We start from the raw sequence: 14548 nt of genomic DNA, 5'->3' as shown, positions 1-14548 counted from the left end.
AATACACCAACACTACACTTGAGGAAGAATATTCAGCATATCTATAACTAGGTTCATTGCTTCTTTGCACTGCTACTTAGATATAAAGGAGATACAGCAACAATAAAGATTTTAGCTCGAGCTCTGACACCACTTTTTAAAAAAAAAAGAGCTTTTGGCTATTCACAAAAATTAAAAGATAAATGAAAATTAAATCTATTAATATGATAATTAGATATGGAAAGAGTAGCATTAAGGCTCAGCAGTCTACAGTTAATGAAGATATTACTAAATATCCTTACCAGCAAAAATTCTTTGTTGACCAAAATTAAGACACAGCCACTAACATTTCCACACAAATACACATGGTAAGAGTATCAGAAAACACTAATGAAAACATGTTATATTACAAATGAAATAACCTGTGTGCATAGTGATAGCCATGTTCCAAGCAAAAACCCTCTTAGCTTCATTCTCAGATGAGTTTTCCTAAAACAAAGCAATTAAAATATTTCCTTTCATGACCATGTGCCCAGTGAAAACAGCAGATTTGTCATAAATGGGGATTTAGAGGACTATATCATTCTCTGGAACTTAATTTAGGGTCTCATTTAAAACTTTGAATATCTGATCCACAACATCATCTATCACATTAAGCTTCTGTATGAAAGAGAAATGCTGAAAAATAGCCTGTTGTGGTTGTTGAGTATTAATTATGTGGCAATCCAATGACCAAAATTTAAGTAGCAAGTACTGTGAGGTACATAAGTAAGACTGAACACTGAGAACTGTGCAATTGTACAGTAAACCTGAAGGTAATAGATATATTCTCCAATCACATCAGATGGGAAATACTTGAGGGTGTGACAGAGGCCTGAAAATGCCTTTGGAGCAGGGTTAAGAAATCATTAGGGTATGGACTAAGAGGGGTTTTTTTTTGCAGGGAAATGCAAGCAAATGTCAACCACGCTCCATATAACCAACCATGAGCAAACTCTGCCCATGCATTGAGATTGGTGTAAGCTACATAACCACACTAGTTATGAGGCTGATCCTGCACCCAAGATAATAAACCATGCTTCTCAGTCAAGCTTATTAGTTCTGGCTTAGCAACATGCTAACTGCAGCTACTCAGCTGCCAAAGCAGAGCCGGTGCCTCTCCAACCAGCTCAAAAGGAAAGCAGAGCACACTCTCGCCTGCTGGCAAAATCCCATCTAGACATATGCTTAGACACCATGTCAGCTGGCACTCAGCACGAGGGGGAAACCCTTACTGAAGTGCTGGTTATTAGGTACAGTTCCATTCACATCCAAGGTAGTTCTCACAGATAATGCGAGCAATATTATAACAAACTCTCTCAGGCTCATAAATTACTACTAAAAACAGAAAGAAATCTGGTGCCAGTATCACCCAAGGCATACAAAAGCAGATGTACAAAAATAAATAGCTGTGACTTTGGCGTAGTTTTTTAATTTGTAAGATACATTTTGGATAGCCAGCAATCGTACCAATAATCACCACTTTATGGAATGCAAGCATTAAGAAAGCACTTGTATAAATAAAACACAAAGTGTCTTGTTATGTTTTGCTTTTAAAAAAGAAGAGTTCACCTACAGTTATCCAGGCACAGGCAGATGAGCTGAGAAAGGCCAGGCAATATTAACTCTGCATCACTCTGGCAGCTGCAGTCAGACCACTGGCTGCATTTTGAGGTTTTATGTTCCTATTTTAGAGTCAGCCAATATGCTGAGATGTGTAAAACTAACCCTTTTACTGTAGCATTAGGAACAAAATGCACAGCAACAAAATCTAGAAGCATATTTCTCATTATTCTAATCTCCAAGGATGAAATTTAGCCAAGTGTCTGAGGAACTGACCCAAAGATGCCACACCAGAAGTCAGAACAGAGCAGGGAATGGACAACACTTGCTGTACAACACCACCTACTCTCTGTGAGCCTCTGTGATCTGCATAAAGACTGAGGATAAGGTTGGGAGAGCACTGCTTCCTCTATGCACTTGGACAAAATCTTTCTCCTAAGACCCACAGGTCAAGTCTTAGAAATCATCATGTTTTCTAAACATACCTTTGCTCCAGACACATGTGCCGTTTATGTGAATACAAGGTGTACATAGTTTGGATGGCTATAGTTAACAGCTAGTATTTAAAATTTATTTCCAGCCCCAGCACTGCACTCGAGAACTACCCAGATACATTTTGGGCATGTCTGTACCACCATTCCCTAGGTACTCTGTGCAGCTTCAGCCTATTCTGACCCTGAATGGCCCAGAAAGCCCAGTGCAGAGCCAGCCCAGCTCCAGAAGAAATGTACCTGCCAAAGGGCAGGATTTATTTGCTCAGATACAGTGTGACTATTCTGCTTTCAAACTCAGGCTAACAAGCTTGTCTCCAACTACACTAGGTAGACTTACTGACCCAGCCTCCCCTAGCTTTGGGATCTCCATATCACACCTTATTAGCCCATAATCACGTGCTGTCCTTCTGTCAGTTGCCTCGATTATGTGCTTCTTCAGATGCTTATGTTTCACACAAGTCACAAGGGTGAATTTCATTGAAACAGAATAAAAACGCCTATCCACAGAAAATGCAGTGCAGGAAAGAAACTTTTGAAGGTAACTCATGTCACTATCTACAAAACTCAGCCTAGTGTCTCAGAGTGGGAGAAGAGGTTTTAACTTCATGCAGGCAAACTGGATGATGAATGCAGTCTCCAGAAGCCTATTTCTCAGTGAGCCATTTCTTAAGCGTTAACAAAAGTCCCTTTACCCTTCCTGTGCAAAAAGCTTGATACAGATGTACAAACGTGTGCTGCTGAATTTTTCTTTTCCTTAGAGATAACTCCTGGGCTGATGCTTTGCTGAGTATTATTACATCTACTTCTAATGACCTGCTACAGCTGAGGGCAAGTTATATTCTAATTTAATATTGTCCAACAGTAAAAAAAAAAAAAAAAATAAATTGCAGAATGTTTTGTTTCTGCAACATTAATATCACACCAATACCTGAGAATGCTAATAACATACTAAAAATCAAACTGTAATGTTTGCTAAACAAAAATGCATATTCCAAATGTACTGTTTACTGAGAAACTTTCTCCTCCTCTTTTCCAGTTTTTTTCTTACTAAGACATCTGTTCTAATGGAAACTTGTCAACAGCTGCAATGAATTCTTAACCACAAAGTACACATTTATATATTCTTCTTCTGTGCTACTTTCACCTGTCCAGATTATTAAATCTGATCTGTGCTGCCTGTATACCATATAAACTCACTGATGTTCCCTCATCTTGGACAATGTACATTTTTGCACTAGTTCACTTTGCCATTGTGAAAAAACACTCTAGTAATCGATTAAATTTATCAGTTTGACCTCTCCGTGTTTCCTGTCTTAATCTGAAGTTTTCCTACAAAGTTCTAATGAGAATCCAATATTTATTATTGCACTTAATATACACATTGTGCTTCTCCTACATTGTATGTTTCTCTGAATGCAGTCCAGACACTATTACTAGATTTGCCTAACCTCAATTCAGATGTGGTATATTATCTATAGGAATGTACATATGTTTCTCAGAGTCCAACTCCTGTCTTTCATGGAATACATTGAGGGAGCACCTCAGACCTCCACTTCTCCTCCATTTGTCTGTTACAAACAGACTCTTTGAAGACAGATTTCAGACTTGTCCTCACTTGCCATGTGACTCTTACTCCTAACTGCATTTGGAAACTTTCAGAATAACAATGGAGAAAAATAATAGCAATTTTGGAACTGAAAATATTTGGTTTTCTGGCTGATAGCAAACGTCAGTAATTAAACTGGTCTTAACACTAAGCTTTCACTATTAAAGATTGATGACTAATAGAGATTGCTTAGGGATGAGGTGAAACGGTGAGGTGAAACACCACAATGATTCACCTCACCTTCAAAGTAGCTTTTGTGCTGTCACATCTGCTTATATCAGCACCAAATGACTGCTGATTTCATCATAATTGGCCTAATTAGAAGTTCAATTAATACACTGAGTTCTTCTATCAATGCCACCTCAGCACTGAGGATGTGCATATGGAGCGTTACTGAGCAATACAGGTTAAACTAATAAGGAAAGGTCACCAGGAAAAAGGAACTACCTGCAGTCTATTGTTCTGAGGATATCACATAGTTAGGATGACACTCAATATCCACTTATGCCCCAGGACAGGCAGAAAGGGAGAACTTAAGAAACTCTATTGAGAGATATCCATCAGCTGTGAACAAAAATTACATTTCCTGCCATTGAAAATCTCATTTAGTTCAGTCTCGCTTCCACTAAGGATTAAAATCCTTCCAAAGAACACTTTGTCTTCACAGGAAGATGAAAATAGCCTAAAATGCTCACAGTGAAAGACTGTGTGGAAAAAAAAAAAAGTGCACAATACAGTAACTTTAAATCGTCATCAAATATAATATACTTCAGTATATACTAGAAATATAAATGTGGTCATTGAAATTAAGGTTGAAAATGAAAAGACCCAAAAAAAAAAAAAAAAAAAAGGAGGATTCTGCATGAGAGACAGGCAAATCTCACTACCAGAAAAAGTGTCACCAATTCCCTTGTCTGGAAGTATTTTGCATATCCACTGAATGAAGAATAATTCCCTTGCCTGGAAGTACTTTGCATATCCACTGAATGAAGAATTTTGCATATTCACATGAGAAGATAGGGAAGCAGACAAGGGAAACAAGACCCACTTATATTATATATATATATTATAATATGACACACAGGAAATTCATAGAACAGAAAAAAAGCATTATTCACTTTTAACAACTCAAGACAAAGGCTATAACCAAGAATCAATCAGAAAACAGAAGTGCAAAATAAATAAAAACATCTTCAACATCTTCAATTTTTCTTCTACAAAGAAAAAAAAAATAAATACAAAGACCTTCATCTTAAGTCAGTTGTAAAACCAAGATATCTTATTATGACCAATTTCATGGTACCAGATACTGCTGTGAGATGTGGCTTTTCTCTAAACGTGAGAAAATTAGAACACAATTCTGCATTAACTCTCTTGACCTGACCATCTACCTAGTGTTCATGTTTGCACTAAAATCAATCACCAAGATTTTGCAATACAGTCTCAGAAATAATGTTTTTGCTTCAGTTGCTATGAAAGAATAAAGCTACATCACAAAATGTCACAAATCACATGGGAGAAGATCTGCACCAAGTATAAACTCCAATACTTTCTCTTGTTTTCAGTGTAACAACGATGATTTCCTTTCCTTTATCTTTTCAATAACCAAGAAATAATCAGGACACAGCTCGTTTGTGACTGGGTAGGTTTTTATGCATCATGTTACATGAATGAACATGATAACATCACGCATCAACAAGGATAAGTGCAGAATCCTTCATCTGGGAAGGAATAATAAACTGCACCAGTACAGGTTAGGAGGCGATCTGATAGGAAGCAGTCCTGGGGAGAAGGACCTGGGAGACAAGAAGTTATCCATGGGACAGCAATGTGCCCTTGCGGCCAAGAGGGCCAATGCTATCCTGGGATGCATTCAGAGGAGTGTGTCCAGCAGATTGAGGGAGGTTCTCCTCCCCCTCTGCTCTGCTCTGGTGAGACCACACCTGGAATATTATATCCAGTTTTGGGCTCCCCGGTTCAAGAGGGACAGGGATCTACTCGAGAGAGAGTCCAATGGAGAGCTACTAGGATGATTGAGGGGCTGAAGCACTGCCCTACCAGAGGCTGAGAAACCTGGGGCTGTTTAGTCTGGACAAGAGAAGACTGAGAGGGGATTTAATAATTGTTTATAAATATTTGAGGGCTGGGTGTCAAGAGGGAGGGGACAGGCTCTGGTCAGTTGCACCCCATGACTGGACAAGGGATAATGGATATAAACTACAGCACAAGAGGGTCCACCTCAACACCAGGAGGACACTGTGAGGGTCACAGAGCACTGGAACAGGCTCCCCAGAGAGGTTGTGGAGCCTCCTTCTCTGGAGACTTTCAACACCCATGTGGATGCATTCCTGTGTGACCTGTGCTGGATTCTATGGTCCTGCTCTGGCGGGGGGGTTGGACTGGATGATCTTTGGAGGTCTCTTCCAACCCCTAACGTCTTGCGATCGTGTGTGATCTTGTGATTGGATACATACCAAACATCTTTTAATTTTCAGGAAGTATTTAATAATACCTGCACTCTTTTTAACCAAATCTTTAGAGCAACAGGTCCTGAACTCTGCCTGGAGTCCTATGTCTACTAGTTAGGTTTCATCTTTACAAGCACTTATCTTAGAAAGAATTACGCTATGGTGATAACTGTAAAATAATTCTTGTTTTTATTATCCTGACAGCTGACATTTGTGTTCTTTCTCAAGCAGACACTGGATTCAGAGTCCTATTAACAATTTGTCCAACTACAGAATATGGCCTTTTTCATAAAATAAATGCATAAACTGCAGAAATAACTGATACCTATAATGTAAACATTTGAAAATATTTCAAGATGTTCTAAGTAGGAACAGTCCCAGTCTAGGACTGTTCTTTGCAGAGGTGCCAAGCAACCTGGAAAACAGGAAAATATACCTATCACTGATGTGTGCTCTGTATTGCACACCAGGTATTATCACCTAGCGTACACAAAAACTGCTAAAGATTTTAGACAAGGGTCACCAAAATGAACAAATGCAACAATTATGATTTGTTATCCTGAAAAAGCACAGTACTGCAGTAGCTCAAAAGCAAGAAAATATAAAGCATAAGACAATCATCATTTAAACGTTGGGTAAATCTGGTACAACTATTGTGTCTGCTCTGTGTGTTGGATATTCAGTTATATTCTCTGACTGTCACAGGTTTTGGGGGTTTTGGTGAGTTTTTTGTTTTGTTTTGGGGTTTTTTGTTTGTTGGTTTGGGGTTTGTTGCCCTTTTTTTTTTTTTTACTGTCAACTTTATGAGGGTTTTAATGAACCTACAGCGTAAAAGGTAACTACAGTACCTCAAAATTTAAAAAGTGCCAAGAAACCAGCAAAACATTCAGACCTGTGAGACTTCCCACAGCTGGAAGTGTCCCCAACAAGGTTATTCCAGAATAAAGTCTCCCCCTTGTGGATCTCTCAAACACAAAAGCTCCATCAAATGCTTAATCACACAATTAGAGTCCCTGCTCCTTCCTTTTACAGGAGAGAATTTTGGAACCTCTACTGAAACCATGGGACAAGGCTTACTACAACTCAGTAAGCTTGATCCCACCTCAGACAAGAGAAGCAACTTGGTAAGATACCTTATGATACTGTGACAAATTAATTTGGAGGACACTAAAATCCTCTAAATTGATTTCTTTCCATCTCCACATAAGTTAGTTATGAAAGTTGGTTTAGTGGTTTAGGGCCCCCCTCCCCAAATATCTGGTCCAAAACTGTCAATGGTTTAACTACTTAGATAAAAGTTCAAATTCCAAACTCTGTCTAATATTTATTATCCCCTACTGAAGTTCACCAAGTTTACTCTCCCAGAAAAAAACAGTTTCATCCTAGAACAACTTACTGTATCTCAGAGATTAGGAGCTATAGCACTATTTGCAGAATGACTCTTCCTCAAACACTTAATTAACTACACTATTCTCAGATATGCATTAATTTAAAGGGATCACAAAGATTTCTTTGCATAGAATTTACATTATCATAAATAAAGAAATCACTGTGATCACTTGAATTACCATGTTGATCTCAGTGCTCTCAAGGCATTTAAACATGGTTCTAATAAATCATACATTTTGCCTGCAAAATTGCTTTTTGGTATTTTTTAAAAATTTTGTAAGAAACAAAATCCTTGATGGCTTGAAATATTATTCAATTACATATATGACAAACTCATATTTTATTTGTAATACCAACTGTTGAGTCAATACTGGGTAAAAAAGCTTTTTTACTATCCAGAGACATGTTCTCACATCCATTTCAGAATAGTAATATAATGGTTAAATATTTATTTCTTGCAAGTTCTGGAATACTATTAGATTTTCTACTTTCATTAGAAGTCTCTTATTTGTATGCAGTAATTGCTTTAAAAATATTAGCATTGTAATTTCTTGCTGGCACTATGATAACTCAACAGAAAGTCTTATCCCCATGCCTCCCCATGGAAGAGCATAATTCTGCTTCCCTTGATGCCAGTGTGAAAACCTCTTTAATTTCAGGATTACACTCAAAGAATTCATGAAAGATGTTATCCTGACAGCCTGTGACTCCTGTCGTTTCCAGTTGCAGAACAGATGCGATAGCTGAGCAGTGCTACACTCTGCCAATATGCCTCTGTAGGAAGCAACAGCTCCTTGAAGCAGAAAGGTAGCTGATACTTCATTTCAGTCCCTGACCTCTCAATAGCAACTATCAGCAAACCATGTTTGTGTCCCAAATGTGGGAGTTTTTAGGATATAAGCACCTCACTATTGGGAATAAAACCCACTATCATTAATTCATTTCAAACAATGACTGTCAACTGCTGCTGCTCTGGGACATGCAGAGGTGAAATGCCAAGAACCACTCTCCAAATCCACTCTCTTTGTGAATTTTCTGGGTTTAAGTGTTCTGTTCAACAAAAACGAAGTTTGTACTGCTAAACTGCACAAGGTTGCTAAAGCTAAGAACATCAGTTTTGAGCTCTGCTGCTTGATTCAGGGAAAAATGGGCTTGCAGCAACCACGAGGGCAAAGCACTAAGAACAAAACACCACAAATCTGACCAAGTGACAAGAGATTCCTGCAGAAATTGTCTTCAACCCAGTAAAAAGAATATTGTGTATTTTAGCTGTATTCTCAGAGACTGCCTACTTATCTAGACAGAATGGATGAGGAACTATGATTCTTACTAAAAGTAAAACAAAAAAGAGGAAAGTAATCAGTAATTACAATATTGCAAGCTATATTTCAAAATCATTGGTACTTTACTAAGTACCTTGATTTTCTGGCAAACAGGCTTCATGCATGACCATCCAGCACTACTGAACGAGTTCTGCTGCAAGTAGAGTGACAGACGTTTGCAATAAAAGGTATTTCAGTGTGGACAAGTGTTGTATTTTATCCCTGAAGAGAAATGTCTATGCTACTGTGTAACATGTAACCATAGAACAGCTCCTGTACATCCAATATTTATATTGTAATTATAGATTAATAATTCCAGTCCTTCATATAGAGTCCATAAATATGTCCACGCTTACTGTCATTAAATGCACCAAAATGGGTACAACACCACAAACATGAAACTAGGTTTTCCTTTTAAAGAAAGCCATGGGATGCATTAACAAAGGCTTTCTAAAGGTAACAACATGTTTCAGCTCCTAGATCTGAATGATCTAGACATTTAGTCTAGTGCTGACTGCCATTCATGAATGGACACACACCAAGGATGAATTCTGTGTAACAGTCATGCAGCTTCATGTCAGTCATCCTGGCAGATGGTCCCAAGATTCTACATGGGAAATTAAGGAAGTTGGATTGTGAAAAATCTGCTACCCTTTGTCATTTCACATTGTCACCTCTGTGCCATCAAAATAACATGTAGCATTGCTGAAGTCATCTGCCCCTTACCCTTCCAAGCCTCTTGTCCTCATACAACAGCTACTTTCCATCTCTTTATGGACCTTCCTGTCTCTTCAAACATCATGTCATTCTATCAGGTACAGAATTCTATCTTGCTCTCTTCTTAAAAATCTCCTAATGTTTCTTAAATCTTCCCGATTGTTTCATTTTCTCTTGCTTTGGGCTGGATCTTTATGCTGCTTGCTCTTCAACTTATCTTCTTTGCAGTCTCCCACCAAAGAATATATTCTCTGAAAAATTTTCACAAAAAATTTTCACAAATTTCTCTATTCTCGCACTCTCTCTATTCTCATCATCAATCCTGAATCCTTCTTCTTCCAAACCATCAATGCTTCAGCTCTTTTGCATTCTCTTTTATTTTTTTTTTGGTTCTGCAGGAAACCTATATATTCTGGGATTGTAAATCCATGGGTCTGTTAAATTACTGAAATAAATACACTATTAAGAGTCAAAGCCCTTGTCTTCCCCATCATCTCCTTACATGTTTACTGTCCTCACTGCTCTGCATACCACAGTAGCACAGCTCTCTGCATGATCTCATGTGCATTCCAGTAAAACAAAGCAAGCTGGGAACGCGGCAGGGGCTGCACACTCTTCTTTTTGACCCACAGAAGGTATTTGAGGAAGTTATTAAACCTTCTAGAGATTATTACTATGAGGTATGAGCTATCTGATATGAAATTCAGAAATGGACTGTCTGTGGGGTTTGGACCATATTACAACACATTAAAAAGCCAGAGCTTTCTCCAAAACACAGGGCAACATTAAAATTACCCTGGAAAATAATAAACGTAGAAGAGATTTAAAGTATGTTCTATTAATGATAAGTGTTTAGGAGTCAGGAGAAACCAATGTACAGAGTCACCAGTGTCAGAGGGTTACTAACATATACAACCCAAAAAACTCAGAGATGTCTTTTCAGTTATTACTGCTTACAAAAATCGTATGCATATACACCTGCACCTCATCACTACAGTCATGCTCAAGAAGAACAAAAGAATTACAAGAGAACACCTTGCATGGTAGGAAGCCCCATGGCCAAGCTTACTTTGTCTATATAGACACTATGTTTGAGAATTTCCAAAAAAAACCACATGTATGAAAGCAAATAAAGCCCACAAGGGACCATCAGGAGCTGTTTTTCTTTGTTAAGAGCCCTACAGATAACTCTTGCATAGAGAGTGAAGCCAGAAGGAACAATAAAAATCTCTGTATATCAAGGTCACTAGTCTTCACATGGTACCTCTAAACTGAGTCCAGTAACTTGACAACATATCTTTCAGAAGAATGTCAGTCTGGATGTGAGAATATGACAAAGTTAAGAATCCCCTCTTCCCTTGCTTATTTTTTATAGTAAATTTTTACTGCAAGAAGTGTGTCTACCAAACATTATCTGGGGGTTTGGCAGAGGTCCTTGGAGTTTCCAGGTAAATGCAACAAACTGAACACTGCACAAGAAGTAGAGGAATCTGCCTTATGAGAAAATTACTGAAGCAGAGTATCTCTTCAGCATGGATGTACCACCTTGCTCACTTTATGTCATTATATCTGTCTTGTAGGTTATCAAAGCTTACTCTGCCTATCCCTGGTAAACAGGTACTAGTCTGACAATCCACCGATGCAATTCTTGTGTCAAGGGGAGGGACATCATTTTGTTCACCATTAAAGATGTGCCCCAAATGTCCAGAATAGAGACCATGGTTGACAACTTCTGCTTCCCAGGAGGAGGAGGATAAAAAGGTCATCCATGCAGGAGATACACTTCCCTTCGGTTTCCCCACACATAAAGAGCTGAGAATAAACACCTACCTATTGACTCTCCATTCCAGTAACTAAACTTCATTCTTTAACCCTTCCAGATACTGTTATACATTTGCACTGTACCGCTATCATCCATCCCCTGAAACAAAATGCTTCACCCTCTATATTCTACTGAGCAAGGGAGAAAGTAACACTTCACAAAGGCAGGACACTCCTCAGGCAGGGCACCGGGTCCTGACCCCATTAACCCACGCACTCGGGGCCAGCAGCGACGGCATCCCAAGCCTGCAGAAAACAGCCCAAGCAACGAGGCAGCTAGGACACTGCGATCTCGCCGAGGGGGACCAGTCAGACCACGGAGGGTATGGAGAGCGGTGCAAGTACCTGTTCAGCTGTCCCTTGGGAAGACAGGGCAGCGCAGTGACCCCGGCTGGCCCGAGGCCCGGCTGAGACGGGCGGCCCCGCGGCCCGAGGCTCACCTTGTGCTCCAGGACGCTGATGTAGCCCTCCAGGAGACCAGCCCCGACGGGGATCGCCGGGTGGTCCTGGCCGCGTCCCGGCGGGCGGCTGGGCACCGCCGCCACCTGCTGCTGCTGCTGCCGCCGCCGCGGCTCCGGGTGGCCCCCGCCGCCGCCAATGCCGCCGTACATGAGCAACAAGCTGGTGCACATGGTGGTGAGAGCCAGGCAGACGGCCAGCCCGTGGCGCTGCGGGGGGCAGAGAGAGGCGGCTCAGCGCCAGGGGCAATGGGCTCCCCCCGCCGCGGGGCCCAGTGGGGCGCACCGCTCCCCGCCGCCGCACTCCTGGCGCCCGCGAGTTTCACGGCACCGGAGACACGGCAAAAGTGCGAGAAGTGGGGAACCCCCTCCTTCGTCCTCCGGCCCCCTTGCCAGCTCGCTACCCTGCCTTCCTGCCTCCCTGTCCCCCAGACCTCCTGCTTGCCCCTTCTCCCCTCTGTGTGCCCCGCTCCCCCGCGCCTCTCAGTCCCCAGCAGCCGTCCCCCCTCGGGCACCTCATCCGTGCATTTTAACGAGTGTTGGAGATTGTAGCGCTGACCCCTCGCGCAGCTACCTCCAGCCTCGTCCTTTAAGCAAATCGGTTTTCTATACGCTCCTGAAAACGCACACACACACGAAACCCCCAAACCACGAGCAACACGAATAAAAGAAAGCAGGCGGAAAGTTCTTCGCTGCTGCTGGCGGGGCTTTGCTCGGCTTCGCGCGATCCCGAATTGCCACGGGGCTGCAGCCCGGGAAACGCTAGCGCGTGTGCACGGTGCCCGGGGCAGCCCCGCTCCTCTCCTCCCCGCCGCCGCGCCGGGATGAGCAGTGCCAACAATGCGCTTACCATCAGGGTCTTCATTTTGTGCGCCTCTCGGCCGCCAGTCCTCCCGCTCTCCGCTAGGCTCGGCATGGCGGGGAAGCCGCAGACATGGCTCGGCCAGGGAAGCGCCGCCGTGGCGGGGATTAGGGGAGAATTACACCCGGCCGGACTCTCGGAGGCTGCCAGAGCCGGGTCCTCGACTGCCCCGCCTGCCTCCGCCTCCGCCCCCGCCTCCTCCCGCCGGCGCAGCGGCGGCTTCAGGGCAGGTGGAAGTTAACTTCTGCCTACCCCTGTATCGCGCTGCTCCGCTAGCGCGGCGCAGGCGGAGATCGGCGCGACGTTCATCGCGGTCCTGGCGGGCAGGGGGCGGGCGGTGCTCCCCCGGCCAGCGGTGGGCGCCGGGCGAACGGGCAGGGGGTCCCTCCCTCCCTCGGCCCAGGCTTCTGCCCTGCCTACAGCAGCGGGGCACGACCCTCACGTTACGTTATTTGTTGTATCTCTCCCTGGCGGAAAATTCGTCATTCTCCCGCCGCTAGCTGGGTTTCCTGAAGCTGGCAACGAGCGTTCAGGCAATACTTCACATTCACGTTGGTGAAAAAGTCGACGCCCTCAACTCCTTGTGCGGCGCTAACACCCTCCCAGACAATCTTTCCCAAGCCCTAAAAACTAATTTCAAAACCTTTTGACTTAAGCTTTCTTCGTTTTTTAGAGTAAATCTCACAGGCTTTTTGGTTTCTGAGGAGTGACGCTTTCCCACTCTCGTAAGCACCCTTCTGCAGTTTTTATCATTATTTCTTCCTTTGTGTTAATTTGGTACAGTTCAGTTGTGAAAACTTTAGCAAAGGACCTCAAATCACATAGATTTCTTGCTCTGGGAATTCCACGTTTATAAATGTGCCCTTTCAAAACTAGCCCTTATAAGGATGATTTCTTACAAAGTTATTAAACTGACAGCATAGCATTAAAAAAAATTCTATCTGCTAATCATAAAGATATTTCTCTTGAAACTACTAATGGAAATAATAGTTCTAATGTACAGTTCATATCTAACCTATAGCTATATAGCATTGAAGATTACAATAAAGAGAAAACTATCTGCAGACTAACTCAACCGTGGTCACAATAGCAGCTTTCTCAAGGCTGGAACTGTCATTGCAATCCATTTTTTATCTTTACTAATTGATCGGAGGACTAACAGCGAAACAAGTGCCATCCCTAGCACTGGCACAGCATGCAGCATTTAGTGCCTTTTAAGAAAGTTAGCAGAAACAAGGATGTATGGTACATCAGCGGACAGCGCAGCAAACAGTCTTTATGATTTTAGAGAAGAATGCCATAGTGCACGGTGCTGGCCATTTATTCAGTTTGGGAGTTTGGTTTCAATAGTAGCAGTTGTTAAGACAAAAGAAGCAATATAAGAAGAATCTTATCAGGTCTTGGTAATTCTTTATTATGTGGTTGCACTTGACACTCAAATTAGTGAAACAAAGGGCCAACTTGAGGAACCATTGAAAGCAAATTATCTGTGGCTCTCCAAGGCTTGCTGCAAGAGACTACAAAAGGCAGCTCATGCATTTTGCAGTGCTGTTTCTCAACTATCAGCAAGCAGGTTGCTGGTGACTGACCTTTCTAAGCCTTTCTAATATATTTTGCCATGCCAAGTCAAAGCATCATCTTTATGATTTAGGCTCATGCCTCTGTGTTAGACATCTGTTACAGAGTATGTCTGACCAAATTCATTAAATTTATGGGTTTTGGTAGAATAGACTGATCTAAAAATCTACTGATAAAGGAGACAAACTAAATTTTCTAATTTAATGCTTGGCTTGAATAATGTCCAGCTTTCTGCTCCTCAAATATTTAATT

General features: G+C 41.8%; 1 protein-coding gene across 1 annotated transcript in view; it reads right to left on the bottom strand.

Moving 5' to 3' along the window:
* Positions 1 to 12772, bottom strand: part of ST6GALNAC5 (ST6 N-acetylgalactosaminide alpha-2,6-sialyltransferase 5) — a 78305-nt gene extending 65533 nt beyond the window's left edge. The window contains exons 1-2 of the mRNA XM_054384407.1: positions 12707 to 12772; positions 11839 to 12066 (exon numbers count right to left, since the gene is read on the bottom strand). Coding sequence (XP_054240382.1) covers positions 11839 to 12066; positions 12707 to 12772 — 294 coding nt within the window. The remainder of the gene's footprint in view (positions 1 to 11838; positions 12067 to 12706) is intronic.
* Positions 12773 to 14548: the final 1776 nt, after the last annotated feature.

The sequence above is a fragment of the Indicator indicator genome, chromosome 10 (assembly GCF_027791375.1).
Source record: "Indicator indicator isolate 239-I01 chromosome 10, UM_Iind_1.1, whole genome shotgun sequence".
NCBI lineage: Eukaryota > Metazoa > Chordata > Aves > Piciformes > Indicatoridae > Indicator > Indicator indicator.
Note: the sequence above shows the minus strand (reverse complement) of the source record. Positions and strands in the feature narration are given on the sequence as shown.